Genomic DNA, 18,283 nt, shown 5'->3' with positions numbered 1-18,283 from the left:
ATTTCACATTAATATGCGGATTGTTAGTACTAAGGGTAGCACTAAAATGTAACACTATGGTAACAGTAGGGAAGAAATTAAATGAAAACTCTAAATACTGACATCTAGTGAGACAAAACAGAATTGGAAACTGACATTTATATGACTAAAGCTCAAACTGTAATAAGTCAGAGGAATTCTTCACATTAAATCCACACACCAAAACAATGAATACATGAGAAACTCAGCAAAAAAAAGACACCTTAAACACACACGGAACTTCAGTGAGCTTTATTTCCAAACAAAAACCATCACAGATGTTAACCATTGCACTTGCATACATCTCAAATCTTTAAAAACGTAGCATCACTGAGAAAAATGCCAATTGAAAGTACCCAAATTGAAAAGGTGGAAAACAAAATACAGACTTTGGATTTCTTAAATTTGGTTTGTCGTTTTAATCTGCAATATCCCCAAAAAATAAATAAATAAATTTAAGGGCAAAGTTAAGATCAAATTTTCCTTACCCTGAACTCCCAAATTGTTTATTTGATGTTTTGAAACCAATTCTCTCCATTTCCCTCCCACCCATTATCCCAGACCGACGCATCCAAGCACCCTCAACACTGAACAGGGCTGCGTTTCTCAAAAACATTGTAAGCCCAAGTAGATCGTGGAGACCGATAGTTTCAATGGCTCTACAATCTACTTAAGCTTATAATGGTTTTGGGAAACGCAGCCCCAAAAATAAAGTATTGGAATAGCAAGAGATGCATCAGGGCAGCAAAAAAACCCTTCCCACCCACCCCAACCAAAAAAATAAAATAAAGAAAATAAAACAAACAAAAAAAAGGCAAAGGAAAAAAAATATTGAAGAAAGAGTGGATTTCGAGATGGCAATTTTTGTACGCTTCAGATAAACTTTAACAGGTGAGATGTTCTCCACCCTATTCTTCGAAATAAAAGGAAAACAAAACCTAAAATGAAATCAAAACCCCAACCACAATGGCAAAGACCACAGTGCATCCAATCAGGAACGAACAGTGATTTTCACGGCAAGTGGTTACTGAAAAACACCGGGCTGCTGCCAAAGAACCCAGTAACTTGTATACTCCCCTCTAGAGCTGATCTGCTTAAAAAGCCCCCAAAAGAAACCAAAGCTGATTAGCCTGGTGGATTTTCTAAGTGCACACCGGGGGCATGTGCTATAGAGAAGAGAATACAAGCTTGGATTGGAGCAATGTCACTGGGAAATTGTTGCAAGAGCTGGAATATGGGGCAAATACATGTTTTTTTTTTGCTCAGAATTAGTTAGAACAAACTTGCTTAATTGTCTCAGGAAACACTAATAGCAACACTCCACAGTAGACAAAGCCAATCCGTTTAATAAAATAAAAACATCTCACCTGTATTTGACTTCCTAATGGGGACGTTGGTGATGTTACACTCCAACGTTAAATTCAAAGTAAATTCCGTGCCAATAAGCACCAAAAAAAGTATTAAATTGCATCCCTCCCAACCTCAAACCCACCCCATAACGTTACAACCCTCAAAATGCATAACTTATTAAAAAAGCAGCAGAAGGGCTTAAGTGTCTCAAGCAAGCCCTAGTCAATCCCCAGAAAGAAAAAAATATATATAATTCACTCAAATCTATAAAGGCTATTAGTGTTTGGGGGAGGGGGATAAATATTCCGCTGCAAAAAAACAAAAAAAAACAAAAACAAAAAAAAACACATTTGGTTTCAGCACCCATGAAACACGCATACCCCCATATTAAATACCCTCGTCCCTGCACAATACTTCCTCAAAACAAAAAATAACTCACCTTCCGTCTTAAACATCTGCCCTAACCGAGGAAGTGTGCAGTCCGTATTATTGCCCAACCCTTGAACTAAAGTTCAGCCCACACTGCAAAGGTTTAGAACCTTCTGTTAAATCTGTGCAGCATCTTAAGAACTTGTTACAAAAAAAAAAAGAAAAGAAAAGCCTGCTGACTCGCGATGTTTCTGCCGCTACATTATGTCAGTCCATCGTTTAGAAGTCTTGGCATCCAGTTGTTTTTTTGTCCATTTTTCCTTTCACCAATGGGAACTAAGTTCCTTTCAATCCTCCCACCCCAAACGGTCATCATGTTCTAGTGCCAGTGAACACAAACCCATGTAACAGCTACACATCTCGCTTAGAAATTCAACATTTTTGCACGTTGCCAATTTGAGCTGCACTGCAGCGAGAAGCAGTATTACATGATGAAAATATTAAATTATCTCTATGATAAGGGTCACCCCAGTCAGGGGACCCTGCAGAGTGCCTTAGTCAGTGTTACAAGCAAAAGGCTGGAAAGCAAATAAGCCTCAAGTTTTCTCAACCCTAAAATGAGGCCATTTATTTGAGCAAGCCACATCAGGAACTTGTCAACACTGGGTAATGGATGACAGACAATTTAGGGAGAAGAAGTGCAAATCTGAACAACTGCACCACCTACATTTGAACAGTGTTTTTGGATTTAGAAAGAAAATGTGGGAGCCCAATTTTTTTTTTTTTGTTAGAACAAAACAAAGGTGGTGCACTACCTGGAAAGGTTTAAACTCATTTCCCATGGGCGAAAATTATGGAATAAGCAAACAAAATACCGCCGTCCAGTGCTGACAAAGTCCTGATTTTAAAAGATCTTTCAAACACTGTTTTCAAATGGTCATCCAGCCTTTTTAGCTCGTTTTAAAACAATCCATTTAAAAAAATAAATGAAGTATTTACAAAATGTTTACAATGTGCCAAATCTGTATAAATGGCACATTTAGGACAGAGTGCCTACCCAATAAGAACGCAAAACTGTACTGAAATCAGGAGGAAAAGAAAAAGAAACAAGAGGGGGGAGGGGGAAAAAGAAGAAAAAAAGAAATCCACATTCGTCTCAAAGCGGGAGTCCTCATGGCCAATGAGAAAGGCTGGTCCGAGTCCGGTCAAGTCTCTTAGTGTTGGCCCACTGAAGACAGAGGGGGAAAGAGTTATGGGTCTCTAGAGGCATGGCATGTTCCATGAATGGATGAAGGGGGGAAATCCATTGAGAGCCTTGTGGGACTTTTTTGAAAGCTTGACACAAGAACATTAGCTCCCATCATTGTCATCATGCTCACTGATATCATCTCAGTTCTCCAGGGGGCTTCTCTTCACACCATAGTCAAGTATGCCAGAGAACGCACACACCACACCCCCATCCTCTCTCCCACTGTGAAATCCTGTTCCCAAAAATCTATAGGTGGCGAATGCAAAAATGATTCTTCTGATGTCAAACAGGAGGGGGCAGACAAGCGATACCAAAAGCCATAGAAAAATCAAGATCATGTCTTAAAATGAAGAGTTGTGAAAGGAGAAAAGAAAAAATCATCAGGTTATTACTTTTTGAACAAGTTAGACTGCTTGTTAAGGCACTTGTTTCAAATGACTAGAAACATGAAGATGTGCAGAGGGACAGAGAGAGTGGGGTGAGAATGTGCTTGCAGGCAATGAGTAGTCATTTCTTTTCTTAGGAGATAAATCCTCATGTCCCCTCTTTCCCTCCTCGAGTGATTTGAAGTCTTCAGGATGAAAATTTCAGTGCAGCAGTCCTTTATTAGGCCACGAGTCCTTCCCGATTATTGTGCCTTTGCAACATAACATTCCTTGTGGTGGCACCAAACAAGACAGAAAGAAAAAAAAAAACGGGGGAAAAGGAAGACAGACGGAGGATATAGTTTAAACAAAATTATCCCCTATTCCCTATACACAGTAAGGAAGGAACAAAAGGTGGGGATAGGGGACAAAGGATTGGTGATCTGCAAAGAGTAGAAAAAGATGGTTAAATCAAACATTCAGAGAAACTGAAAGCTGTTGAGCGAGTGACCTTTGAACTCACCTCTCCTGCTCACAGTTTAACCTCCTCCCCACTCTCACTATGGTACTCGGCCACATATAAACTCTTGTCAATACTGCTGGGAATGGGCTTGATTTCAGTACCCAGCTGTTCTTCAATACCTTTCAGGTTAAAGCGGTCATCATAAGTGATCAAGTTAATGGCCAGACCCAAGTGTCCAAATCGGCCTGTGGGGAGAGAAGGCGAGTGTCATTCATTCAAAGTCACTGTGCCAAATGCAACATTACTTGACCTCAGAGCGGATGCCAAAACAAAAAACCTTACTCACCAGATCTGCCAATGCGATGGAGGTACGTCTCCCCGAGTTTGGGGAAATCGAAGTTGATCACCACATTCACAGCTTGTATATCAATTCCTCTTGTGAAGAGATCTAAACAAAAAAAAGGGGGTCAAAAACATCAACTTTGATTAAATCTGTCTATTATAGATGAAGTAAACTGTTCTTACCAGTGCAGACGAGATTTCGACATAAGCCATTTCTGAAATCGTGGAACACGCGGTTTCGGTGTTCCTAAACAAAAATATAAAATAATGAATCCTGAAATTATTAATCCTGTAAATTTGCTTGCTCTATTTCAACATTCTGCCAATAGCAGTGCAACACCAACACAGGCCCCTTTTACTCTCTCACCTGTCTCATCTTGGCATGAATGTAGAAACAGGAGTACCCAAGCTGCGAGATCTTCTTGGCCAGGAGCTCCACTCGCTGGGATGAATTGCAGAAGATTATAGACTGATTGATCTGGAGCTGAAAAACAAACAAACATTAAAAAAGGATGTCTACAGATAAACTGAATGTTGCTGAACATGCAGTCAGATCAAGTGTGGCATGCACAAGGCTTTTACCCTGGAGAACAGAGTATTAAGGCAATGGACTTTCTGCCTTTCAGTCACATAGGCGTAATACTGAGTAACCCCTTTCAGGGTCAGCTCCTCCATCAGGTTTATCTCATAGGGCTTCTGCAGATGGGTGTTCTGTTCACAAAAGCAGTGTAAATTAATACTTTCTGAAAACTGATGACAGCCTCACAAAACCATTACAAGCAAACAATCATATTAGGCTTAAAACATTTACAATAAAGTACAAATCTGTGTTTTCTGCAACTAGGCAACAAAACAAAAAAGCATCCCGATCTATTTGCGCATTCTGGATACAAACAAAAAGTGACCTGACTATTAATGAAATCTAATGTTCATTATCATTTTTGGTTTCCTAAGATTAAGAAAATAAAGCTGTATTTATTGCTTTGTTTGTTTTACAAACCCAACACACACCATTAATTTAGAACAGTGAGGTTCTGAACGTCCCTAAATTAGTGCGTGGCAGAAAAAGTTATTTATGGATTCAATTTATTAGCTCAATTATATTTAAAGTTCAAGAAAAAAAGATTAAGTTTAAATGCACAATGTTTCCACAGTCATTCCATTTAATAAATGTGAATGACTAAATAACCATAATGATTAATATTGGCGTAAATGAGCACCCCTTGCGACCACTGGGTAGCTTTGGACCAGCCATTCTTAAAAGGAGAACTCCCGCGCAAAATGAACCTTTGGTCTAATAAAACATTGGTACCAAGTCAACCGTTCTCAGAGATTTGATTTCATGGTAATCGAATGTAAAGAAATCTCTTAAAACTGTTTAGCGTATAATGCTAGTAAATGGTGGCATATAATAAGTAAAAAGAAATCGCTAGTTAAAACCACTAACAAGGCTCAAAATAGCCCCACACTAACACAGTAACATAATGAGGGTCCTTTATTACAAAACAAAGCATTGATAAGTGCACCGTTTAATAAGATACTTTAAAGACAGTCCATTTTGTGTATACAGGCGGCGCCATCTTTGGAAAACAGTCTCGACAAGTCGAACCACGAACACTTCGTTTTTGTATTAAGGGACCCTCGTTATGTTACTGTGTTAGTGTGGGGCTATTTTGAGCCATGTTAGTGGTATTAACTAGCGATTTCTTTTTACTTATTATATGCCCCCATTACTAGCGTTATACGCTAAACAGTTTTTAGAGATAAAACTCTTTACATTCGATTATCTTGAAAACAAATCTCAGAGAATGGTTGACTAGGTATCGATGTGTAATTAGACTAAAGGTTCATTTTGCACCGGAGTTCTCCTTGGATTGGAATGTAAAATCCACACTAGAGGCTTAGTAACTGCTACCTAGTTAGTAACTAAGTGTACTTTATTCAGTTGCACCATTTGTTTTTAGGCAGAACGTAGCTAGTAGGTCGTAAACTCTAAAGTAATGCATTTACCTTGAGTGATCCAACAGCAGCCTTCAAATACACAAGCAGAAGCTGTTTAAATGCTGCTTTAGTTTATGCTGTTTGAATTTCAGTTTATCCTACATTCTAACTTCTTTTACAACACAACCAACGGCAAAAATACGTTCGTTTAAATTCGATAATAAATCATGAGTAACTTCTATGTAAATAACATTCAGAAACTGTATTTGAAATTAATAACGATCAATAAATACTGACAAAAATGAATAAAATACTATATGAAATGTTATTTATTTGAAATTCACAACACGGACACGATGTTTAGGACAGGTTCATATTTAAGGGCCATTGAAGTAATTATCCACAGGCTTTAACCAAGTTTAATGGTGTAACAATATTTAGTAGTGCGCAAGTTATAAGTTAGCCTAGTTTTGACAAACAGGCACTAAATTGTAACTTATGCATAGCTGGTACAATTGGCTATTTAGTCTGCAAGTCTTAATGCACAGAACTAATCTTTTAACTACATCCATTTTTTTGTCCCATTGTAGTTTTACTATGCGACATGGTTGGTTCTGAATGGCCGTACTAAAATAATTGTATAATTTCACGTTGGGTGGTTAAAATAAAAACTGTCATGGATGTTTCCACAAAATCTGACTAAATGGATAGAGGCCCCTGAAAATAATGGTAATTTTCATTTGTTATTTTAGCAGCATGGTAAGATTATTTATTTAAATGAATTCAAAGGAATTAAAGAGTGAGTGTGTGAATTACTTACATGCATCTATGCAAGTGAGGCTTGTTAGTTTATTTAAAAAAAAAAAACAGCTAATTATCACCTCATTGTTGAGAAATAGTCTATAATGTAGCTTTCAGTAGTGAAGCTTGTTTTATTCTTAAAATTCACAGGGCAGATTGAAAACCAGATTCTATGCTCCTGAATGTTTCTGTGCGCACACAATTTCTTCGCAGTTTCCACCCCAGTAAAATAATCTGGCACGTCTTCATATAACAAAAGCTATCCTTTGGGGCAAACGTGTCGTAATCAATTTTGTGTGCCAGTGTAAACGCAGCCAAAAATACTTGTGAACGTTAAAGTCACATCAAAGTTGGCACCGAGAAAGTTACAGGTTCACAATTATTATATTATTCAAAATAAAAGAAAGCAGTGTATACTTAAAATCAATGCATTTTTTTCCCCAGCATTCAAGTTGTGTTTTTTTTTTCAGTGACCTTACCATGAACTTTTGCACACTCAGTGGGAATGTGGCAGAGTACAGCAAAATTTGCCTTTGTTTGGGCAAAGAGCTCAGCATCTCCTCCATCATCTGTACAAAGTCCTGCGAAAGGAGCTTATCTGCCTACTCGGTAACATGGGTAAAACATAAATGAGATGCGTATTACCATGTGTCATTTAAGCAAGTCATTAATAGTACAAGAATAAGCTCTTATTCACATACCTCATCCAACACAACCATCTGTACTTGATTGACTTTGGCCACTCCCTTTTTGATAAGGTCCAAAATTCTTCCTGGAGTGGCGATGACAACATGCACTACAAATGCAAGAGTTTAATCCAATAAGACCCAGGGTTTATGAAAGGTATATTTACAGCCGTTCAGACTATTTTAAAAATGTTCCTTCTCATTTATGATCACTTGCCCGTTTCGTCGAGTCTCATGATGTCATCACGGAGGTTGGTTCCACCTGTAGTTGCCATAACCTTGACCCCGCCCATGTGTTTGCTGACCTGGATGCAGATCTGGCTGACTTGTAGAGCCAGTTCTCTAGTGGGCACAATGACCAATGCTGCAAAAAGCATGAAGTCACTTAAAAACAATAGAGAAACCGTGTATAACACTTATAATGGTGAAACAATGATCCCTACCAACTTGTAAATGTGTCAAATCCAAGATAGTCACCAACCTTGTATGCTGTCTTTCTTCAGGTCAATGCGTTCAAGTAAGGGAATGAGGTAGGCGCCACTTTTTCCTGTGCCGTTCTTGGCTCTGGCTAGGATGTCCCTCCCAGATAATGCAATGGGAATGCTCTCCTCCTGCGGGAAAGAGTAGTAATGAGTAGTAGACATGTGCTAGTATACGTAATACAATATATATGATAAATAATTCAAATCAAAAGTTGTAACTGGTTTAATGGATCTGAGTTAATAATGATCAATTGTGTTTAATGTTAACAAAGAATAACAACTAGCAAGTTACATTTGTTATATGTTACATTATTGTAAAGGGTTACCCATTTTTCTTTATAATTTTTAAACATGCGTTTACTTTATTATTTGTGTATCAATTATATAATGTGTATTGATTAATTTAAAACAAATGTATTTAGATGTTCAGTGTTCTTTTTGTTACAAGACAAAATTGAACCTGTAAATTTAAACCTGTTATAGTATAACAACACTATTTCAATATCGTGATAATACCGTTCACCCTGATAAAAGCTTCAGCAATTATCGCAAAATGAAAATTTGATACAGTCACATGCCTAGGTCACGAACAGACAAAAAAAAAGTCAACAGTCTGAATCCAGTTTCTATACGCGTTTATCATTCACTTATAGTAAGAATTCAAATACATCCTTCTAAATAAGTCATACACTTTGATTGGCACAACTAATAAGACTGAAATTAAATATGAATTCTTCATGTGTGTGTTGAATGAGAGCCGCAGTTTCGTCTAATTCTCAAGCATGCATGACACTCTGGTGTTGTCGGCATCTGCAGTCTCACTGTCTATGAGGACATGAACTTCATCTCCAGAAGTGCGCTGTGTGACTTGGCTTTATCAAAAGAAATGGTGAAATGCTCATCATATCAAATACATACAAACTCAATGGTCTGACAACCCATCAAAAACTTGAGAAAACTGTGACAAATATATTCTTATTGCACAGAAGAATGAAAGAATGAACTTCTTAAAGTAATATTTTTAATAATTATTATTTTAGATGCACCTAAATTTCACTAAACAGCTCCCAAATTTCTCAGCCGATTCAGCCAGCTTAAACGCGGTATTTATTTGCCCCAAATATAAATTCTTACTGACCCCAAACTTTTGAAGGGTAGTGTTTAATGTCACAAAAGCCTTCTATTTCAGATAAATGCTGTTCTTTTGAATTTAAGAATCCTGAAATAAAGAGTAAAAAACTGTTTAACATTGATAATCATCATAAATGATCATCAAATCTGAAGGATAATGCGACACTGAAGACTGGAGTAATGATGCTGTATTTTTTAATCAAATAAATGCAGTATTGGTGAGCAGAAGAGACTTTTAAAAACTTTCAAAACCTAACAGATCTAAAACTTTTGACCAGTAGTGCGTGTATGTATTATTCTAAATTTGGGAATTAATAAAACAAATTTCATAGGGCCATACACGTTATGTGTCTCGGCAAATTAGCTTTAAAAAAAAAAGCTTTCTCCAGGTATACCAGATCTCTTTAGCTAGTAGTGATGCACATCTGAAATATTTTCCCTCATGTGTCTTTTTTTGCCTCTTACCTGTATAGGTGATGGTTTCTCCCAGCCCATTTCAAAGATGCCCATTAGCAACTCCCGTTTCAGGCAGTAATCCTCAAATTCGTTTCCCTTGGTCGCGGTCACATCCTGTAAATTTTTGATAATGATTACACTTTAAAGAGTCGGATAGACCACAACAAGCACAACAGAGAAAGACTCTGGTTCAGAGGCTACCTTTCCTTAAAGAGGTCATCAAATGCAAAATGCTGGACAATCCATTCACTCCTTTTTTTAATCCTCAAAAGGTTTAAACACTCAATCAGGCCGTTTGGATTTTCTGAGCACTATGATGTCAATGCTCATGCTCCGCCCGCGACCACTGACGGACTGTCCTGTATTAGCATATTTATGCCCTCAGCCATTTGACACCCTCCAAGGAGGAGAGGGGTGGAGTGCTCATTATCATTTAAAGAGACATGCACCGAAACAGGTCACAGAACAGAGCCGTTTGAGGAGGTAAATCGTGTTTTATACAACCACTGAGGAATTTTAACCAAAGTTTATTACAAACTTTACATGAACACCCTAAAGAATCATAACTTGTGGAAAATGGGCATCTGATGACCCCTTTAACAGACTTTAGACATTAGAGCATCATGATTCAGGATAAAATGAGCATTAAATTTTTTTGTGTAAAAGAGATCACGATTGTCCCAGAATCCTAATGCGACAACTACACAAAACAGTAAGGCGGTCACTAACGATTGTTTTGGTAATGAAGTTATTGGTTGATTATTTTGACGATTAATCAAGTGATTTTTTTGTGTGGTAGTAATAAAAATAGATACAAGCAAAAAATTAAAACATATTTAATAACAATGAGGATCAAAATAAAGTATCAAAAGCAAGTCATCATATGGTTTTATAGAACACGTAAAATACATAAGCTGTAATATACATAATAAAATGTCAAAATGTATTATACAAAAAAAAATTAGGGATGCACCAATTGTTCAGCAATCAAAATTATTTGACCACAAATAGCAAAAAAAAAAAGGATTTTTTGTATTAAAAAAAAAAAGAATACAATTTTACTGTACACTTACATTTTGATGACACAATCAAAGAGCAACCAGCATGTGTGAGAGGCACACACTTAATAAATGCAAACATACTGGCAGTGTGGAAGCATTTTAAAGTGTCAGAGAAATTGCTTATTGCAGACAGTTCTGCTGGGAAAAATTATTTTATTTTATTAATTTATTTTAAGTATTATTGTTGGCATAATGTCTGCTGGAACGTTTAAAAAATGCTCAGTGTTAAATATTTTTTAATTGTAATTTGAGAAAAAAATTGGTCAAATAGATGGGATAAAATGCAAAAAAGGCGTTGCATCATATTCGGTTTCGGTCAAGAATTTTTATTTCGGTGCATCCCTAAAAAAAAAATGCCTCAAATATAAGAAAAAAAATGTAATTAAAAAAAAGTACTTGAAATCAAGGAATTGTGACAGCCCTCCAAATAAATAAATAAACATTTAATTTGAATGAATGAGTCGATGACTCACTAATAAAGACCTCACTAGTTTCATCACTGGATTAATCAGCGTTTTTGAATGATTCTTTAGTCACTACTTGCTACCTACTGGTGTAATGACGCAATCGATACAATCTTTAAAGCATTACGTTTAAAAAGGTGATTTACTCTTATTACAAAACGTACAGCAGTGATCAAAAATATTGTGCGAGTGTTTGAATCGAGATTATGATCTTTTAACAATTAATCGTGCAGCTCTAACAAGCTGACAAGTAAACCAGTTAAAGATGGACTTACTGAAGTTCTCATGCGCATATCCTTCGGAGGAAGCTTTAGATTCTTCTTCCAGTCATCCCCAGGCCTGATAAGGAGAAAAAAGAAAATCCCAATCACCACCATAATAAAGCAGCACTCACTGCATAATCTGCACTCCCTCAAGGACTTACTTGATGATAGTGTTGGCGGTGGGTACAGGCTGGGAGTTGCCATTGTTGACTGTGCTGGAGGCTTTGACCTGGGTAGGTTGCATTGTTTGGGACCCCCCTCCACCTCCTCCAGGACCCCCTGCTGGCTTCACAGAGCCTCGCATTTGGCCATTCTGATTCGACAGTCCCAGAATCACTGGATTCTCCATTCTGGCTGTACTCATGTCTTAAATTATCGAAGCTATCCTCCAAACGTGACAAAAACAGTGGAGTTTATCTAGATGGGCTTGCAAAACAACTCACAAGTTGTCCTTCCCACAGCTTTCGCAGTGTCCAAAGCGCATGAAAAAAAAAAAAGTTAAAGCAATATTTTTCACCAGTTCCTTGTTCCTCAATATACAAGTCTCTTGTGGAACATCTCAATATGAACGTCACTCAAGCAACAGGTCATAGATATTATAAGCAGGGAGGATTAGCTTCAATTATCCTTCCATGAATGAGTGAATCCTTCCTCTGCAAAGGGAAAGTTTCACAGAGCAGGGGCCAGGAAGCCAGTGTTAGTCTTTTCGATGATTCTGTCCATTCCTTTCTCTCCAATTTCAACTATTTTAAATGTTTTCCACCTGTGTGAGAGAGAGAAAGAGCATCTTAAAGCACATCATAAGAAGTGTCAAACAAAACCACCAAACAAGAATTTAGTCAACGCCAATACAAATTATGTTGGACAGGGGTTTTCCAACCATTATAAAGGCTGAAATAGATTCTCATTAGCATAACTTTTCAAAAATATTACGTTAACGGATCAACCTTATCCCACATTTAGAAAAAAAAAATCTATATTTTGATATGATGGAAAATAACTTATTGCCTTGACACTCATGGCACAAGGGGCCCCTGGCCAATATATGTACAAAAAAAGATTGATTATTTTAAGAGCTCACTTTACACAATATATAGTAGCACTACAACTACTTGATGTAATCTATTGATTAGACTTTAAAATATTTAAATGTTCGTTTTAGACCTTCTTTTGATTACCACTGCTGGATAAATTTCTAACTCAAATCTACAATTAAAACACACAACAAAGATTTTCATTTATGCATTTAGCAGATGCTTTTATCCAAAGCGATGGGACCTAATTGTTCATTGAGGGGGAGTTCACACAATTTTCTTAACTTATTTTGTGTGGGCTTGGCACAGTAGCGCAGTTTCGTTCCGCTGTCATTACGTTTGCCATTTGATGTTGTGGTGGTCACGCCAGCGATGAATGAAAATATTGAGCGTTATATCGAACATTTTTATAGCGTTAGCGACTATGGTGTACCGTTGATACTGTTTTATCACCCAGCCCTACTTTCACTAGGTCCCTATAATTTACGCGATGACAGAATCGCAGAATTGGCAAATTAACGCAGAATCTAGAGTCAACATAGAATTGTGGAATTTTATATATTTGGTTTGAAATTCTGTTTGTGTGGGAGAAGAACGCAATATCTGGTGAAAATGCAGACCGGTGGAAGCAAATCTGGGCGACACAACCCCCCCACCCAATCATTTCGGCTACAATGACGAAATCAAAACAAAAAAACATGGCGAAGCGGCTCTCCACGGCTCTGCTTTCGTCGGCAAAAAAGTCGTCAGTGGCGAGCAGAGCAGTTCGAATGTGAACGTTTCCCAGACTAATTCGCTGCCACATATTGCGTTTCGTTCATTGTTTTACCACTATTTAAAACATGCTGCGTATTATTTCAGTTGTATTTCCTTTCCCTGCTCTACCTCTATCCCTCCATCACTCAAGCAACTCTCTCACACACACAAAACGTGCACACCACGTCGGTCTATGAGGCACCAGACTGGACAAAAGCAAAGCGAACTCCGTGAGCGACACTGGGCGAGAGAGAGACAGATTGTGACTTTATTTAAACTTACATAAACTAATATAATTTATTTTATGGACAGTTTACAACTCATAACTGTATTTTGTTGTTACTTGAAGAGTGCAGTCTTATGTTGCATCTTGCACTATTTGTCCTGAAAAGGTTACTGAGTAAAATGTCTATTACCTCATTAGTCCTATTTTATTTGTATACAATTTAATCATTAACTTTAAAGGCATACTCTTTTTACGACTAAAATAACAGTCAAGGGTAAAAAAAAAAATTTTTTTAAACGAATTCCCCAAAATTAAACTAGAAAATGGAATTTGGGAAAAAATAAAACGGATTTCATAGGGCCCTATTTCACCATCATGAATGTTTGTGTTCACCGCTCTGTAGCAGTATACACGTGCACAGGAGCGTAGCGTTTCTCTAGAAAGTGACATCGCCAACAACTGGTCTGGCATGTATAATACACCGCTTTTAGTCATTTTTGCAGATCCGTGTGTACAAGACCATTTTGACAATGTCGTTGTTTGTACATGAAAACGCAAACAATTACGTTTAATACTGGGCTCAAAAATAGAGTAGAAAATAGCCTATCACTTATTCATTCTGATGTTTTTTTAATGTAAAAAACAGGGGAACGTCATAAGTTCACCTCAGACAACAATATAAAAAAAATTAAAAAGCCAGTTCATGACCCCTTTAATTAGACATAATTTATTTTAATTCAACTAGGGCTTTAACAACTAGGGCTAATAGACTAAAATAAATCTACAAAGAACTAAATTATCACATCTGCTGGCAGCATCAGCCAGTCACGTCACTTTACAGTAGTGAATAACAAATTTCTTTGTACAAAAAGCATTATGGAAACAGTCAAGAGTACACGGATCACGTACTTTCCCGCAAAATGACACCAAGTTGTCCGAAACATGAAAATGCTTTATATTTATAAGTGCTTCAAACTCAAACATAAGCATTTACTGTGTCTTGCATTGCTTTGACAAAAGCGTGTGATGTTTAATGTTTCTGCAAATGATGCCATAACCTTACATTTTATGGTAATATCCTTTGTAAATGTTTGAAAGTCCCACAAGTATTTCCATTTTGCATATCCTGACAACAAAGGTGATTAAACTTCAAAATCTTCAATGAACGAGCTTAAGTTAGAAATTAAGTAAGTTAAACATGAACAATATTAATGAGCGTTGGGTAGGATGTGGACTAATATTGTTTAAATTACTTTGTTTTAATATAAATCTTTTAATGTATTTTTATTTTTATCCCATCATGTCAAAAATAAATCGAAAGATTAATCTATTATCACAATAATCACTTGCAGTCCTAAATTCAGCCATTACGATATTTAATTCACCAAATGTGCACAATTCTTTGGTTAAACAGTTCCATGAATGAGTGAATCTTTCTTCTGCAAAAGGAAAGTTTCACAAAGCAGGTGAAGCCAGCCAGTGTTAGTCTTTTCGATGATTGTCCATTTTTGTCTACATTTTTAAAATAACAAGTGAAGCTTCACCCCTGTTGCCATCTCAACATGGCAAAACACGTGCGAATCAATCTGCCAACCATTAATACAGATCATATTGATTAGTAATTCAGCATATGGGGTAATAATACAGCACATTTACACTAAATTGTAATGTTACAACAGCAAGAGTTAACTCACTGTAGAAGGAATTCTATACAAAAAAAAAGCTTAATAGAATTAGCACAGAAAAAGTCTGTCAAATCAAAGATAATGTGTAATAAAACAGGAATAGACTTGATATGGAGAAAAAACACGCATGGTTTGAACATACGAACCATGGACATAAACCTTAAATGTCAAATCTGACCTCAATAATGATGGCAGCTAAACCTGGCACAAAGTCAACATGATAGGCCTCATATTAAAACAGCCGCTACTAAAATAATATCTACAATATATAATATGGTGGCGACGTTTCGCTGACGTTGTATGTTTGTTTGAAACATGCAGTAACGTTACTATTAGCACTGACAAAATATCAGTGTAATCTGGTTAAAATTAGAAACAATGTAAATGCTAGTTAGCTGAAGTTGACTTAAAGTCCCTCCTAGTCAGGAAACTCACAAACAGAACACGGTAAACCAATGCATCTCAATGTAACCAATGTTACCATGTCGTTATTTAGAAAACACTCTTAAATGTTAACCGTTTTGCTTCAACACAACGTGCACCTCACTGTCACGCAGTTAATGCTAATATTTGGCTAAACGGCTAACCTTACCTCTTACGGCTTCGTTTCAGTTAACAGTCGGATAACGTTTTAACAGTTAGGGGACACCGCTATTAATAATACAAAGTTCATCGGCTCCTTCTGATAGAAGTGAAATAAAAAATATATTTGAACTGTGTGAAAGAAAAATATTAGCACTGTGCTAGAGTTCATTAGCTTTTGCGTCCACACACAGGCCGCACGCGAAATAACCCCTCACCGATTCACAATAAACGGCCTGTTAAATCACTAAACACCTTTTTGTATAAGCCATCGGTTATAAAACATGTACAGCTTACTAAAGCAATTAGCTGAATGCCTTGACTGAGACAAGAAAATATGCATGACACCACCGACAAATATGTAAACACGCAGCTAAAAAGAACCTCCTAAAACGGACTAAAGATTTACCCATGTACCACATTCATTTGACTTTCTGCAAACTTACCAAACGTGGCTGAATATATCTTTCTGCGTGTTTGTGAATTATAGGTGTAGAGCTCTGACATATATTTAGGGGTGTAAAGCGAGTGTGTAAGATGGCTTCCAGTCATCTTTAAACCCTCCCATAATCAGTCACATCCCTACAAACAAGGGACGTCCCCCGGACTTTTCAAACGTCCCCTTAGGTCCGCATTAGGTCCGCTTTGTAACGTTCCCTAGCGGACGTTCGGAGGACGTCCGCACTTGGTCCCCTTTGTAACGTTCGCTGACGGACATTCCGATGACGTTCGCATTTGGTCCCCTTTGTAACGTTCGCGGACGGACATTCCGATGACGTTCGCATTTGGTCCGCTTTGTAACGTTCGCTGGCGGACATTCCGATGACGTTCGCATTTGGTCCGCTTTGTAACGTTCGCTGGCGGACATTCCGATGACGTTCGCGCATTTGATCCATTCTATAACGTTCGCTGACGGACGTTCTGAGGACATTTGTCCGGGCCAGTTTGCGAACGTCCCTATTTCGTCCCTCACCTGGCATTTCCATGACAACACTTAACCAGTCGCCCATGTTTGCTATCATCAACTGAAACTTTACAACTCAGACAAACGAATAATTAAACTAAAATATAAATGCAAATATTTGCATTGATTGTAAAATTAAGTTAATGCTAAAATGTTAGTGTTTTAATGTTAAGATAATGTTCATGTTACTTCATGTAAATTCTAATCACTAATTAAAGATGTATACCACGAGTCTGTTTTCACCCGTTATAATTTAAACATCAAAAACATGACAATTGATTCAATTGAATATGAGCTATAATTTATAAAGGCTATTCACATGCACAGAGATTGAATCCCAGGAGCTCTAATGCATCGACTTCAAATGATGAATGCAGCCAAGGAAAACGTGAAGAATGGAAAAGTGGATAATAACAGGTAAGACAAATAAAAGTATCCCAAACATTTACCTGTCAAACGTTGGTCAGGAGAAGGTGACTGGTTTTATTAAAAATAATTTATTTTAGGAAAAATATTGTTATAATTATTGTACTTAAGACTGATAGCATACAGAACAAATAACAAAAAACAAAACAAAAAAAACATTGGAGAAACAAGCGAGTGACGATCAAATCATAGAATCAAATGCGGCTAAGCGAGTGACGTCATTCCTTATGTACGCGGTTTGTATCACAGTCTATGGTTTGTATCCATGGCAACGCTCAGCTGGGTAGCGTAGTGACAGTTAACGGTCCTTCTCAGACGCAGCCTTGTGTTTCCTCTGTCCGTCGTCTGTCTAAAAGGTATTTTTAATTATATTATTATAAATTAGTCACCATAACCACTGTCCATCTTCAAATTATATGAAAATGTTACCTTTTAAAACGTTTGCTGAAGTTGTCCGCAATGTACCGCTGATAACCGTTATATGCTAATATGAGTAGCAGCTACGAAGCTAACAGCTGAAAATGAGACAACATTTCACATATTGATAAAATCATAATGGAATATGTTCATTTTTGTTGTTTTAGGTAACGTTAGACGCCGAAGGGGGAGAGCCATCGGATTAATCCCACAGCTGACCGACAAACACACACACACACACAGCTGCCAGCGCATTTGAAGACACACACACACGGAAATGCCACCTTTACAATTGTTTTAAATAAATAATGTACTTTGTTCCTTACACCGCGTCTGTTTTCTTTGGTTAGCCAGAAGTAAAATAAAATAAAATGATATTCAGGGGACTAAACGCGAAAGTCCCATAAACGTCCCGGATGGCCGCTGGTGGTCCTGGGAACGTCCTCTTGAACGTCCGGAGGACGTCTTCGCGAATGTCCGCGGGACATCAAGCGGACTCCACATGGGGACGTTCGGGGGGACGTTCGCACAGGCCATTTAGGGGACGTTCTGGGGACCTTTTTTTGTTAGCTGGGATGAGAGCTCCGTCTAATCCACAAAAACACCGCGCATTTTAGAATTATTTATTTATTAAATTCATTTTTTTCTGCGGATTTTGGTTTAAATGCATGTAAAATATTTTACAATTTTCCCTTAAAAATAAAATATAATAACTATGTGGCCGTGCTGTTTAATTCTTACCTGAGCTTGTT

General features: G+C 37.3%; 1 protein-coding gene and 1 long non-coding RNA gene across 2 annotated transcripts; one reads left to right on the top strand and one right to left on the bottom strand.

The window, feature by feature from the left end:
- Positions 1–255: 255 nt before the first annotated feature.
- ddx6 (DEAD-box helicase 6) lies at positions 256–16,584 on the bottom strand. The gene is made up of 14 exons (XM_039647474.2): positions 16,171–16,584; positions 11,603–12,204; positions 11,454–11,517; positions 9,663–9,767; positions 8,066–8,195; positions 7,802–7,948; positions 7,600–7,694; positions 7,378–7,500; positions 4,739–4,867; positions 4,524–4,640; positions 4,340–4,403; positions 4,161–4,262; positions 3,875–4,059; positions 256–3,794 (listed from the first exon to the last, which is right to left on the bottom strand). Exons 2-13 carry the CDS (start codon positions 11,803–11,805, stop codon positions 3,884–3,886), a joined length of 1,455 nt encoding a protein of 484 aa, XP_039503408.1. The 5' UTR covers positions 11,806–12,204; positions 16,171–16,584; the 3' UTR covers positions 256–3,794; positions 3,875–3,883.
- A 430-nt stretch (positions 16,585–17,014) lies between these two features.
- On the top strand, positions 17,015–17,856 carry LOC148977292 (uncharacterized). The gene is made up of 2 exons (XR_016169841.1): positions 17,015–17,105; positions 17,699–17,856. It is a non-coding gene; the product is annotated as an uncharacterized LOC148977292 (long non-coding RNA).
- Positions 17,857–18,283: the final 427 nt, after the last annotated feature.

This window comes from Pimephales promelas, chromosome 10 (assembly GCF_988280905.1).
Source record: "Pimephales promelas chromosome 10, fPimPro1.hap1.1, whole genome shotgun sequence".
Classification (NCBI taxonomy): Eukaryota; Metazoa; Chordata; class Actinopteri; order Cypriniformes; family Leuciscidae; genus Pimephales; species Pimephales promelas.
This window is presented reverse-complemented; position numbering and strand designations above follow the sequence as displayed.

What these genes read in the sequence shown, in the direction of transcription:
- ddx6 (XM_039647474.2), bottom strand. Translation starts at nt 11,805, where the DNA reads ATGAGTACAGCCAGAATGGAGAATCCAGTGATTCTGGGACTGTCGAAT. An exon ending in ATATGCGCATGAGAACTTCA is followed by an intron (nt 9,768 to 11,453) that starts GTAAGTCCATCT and finishes AAAAATTTACAG; the next exon opens with GATGTGACCGCGACCAAGGG. An exon ending in AGATGGTTGTGTTGGATGAG is followed by an intron (nt 7,501 to 7,599) that starts GTATGTGAATAA and finishes GTTACCGAGTAG; the next exon opens with GCAGATAAGCTCCTTTCGCA.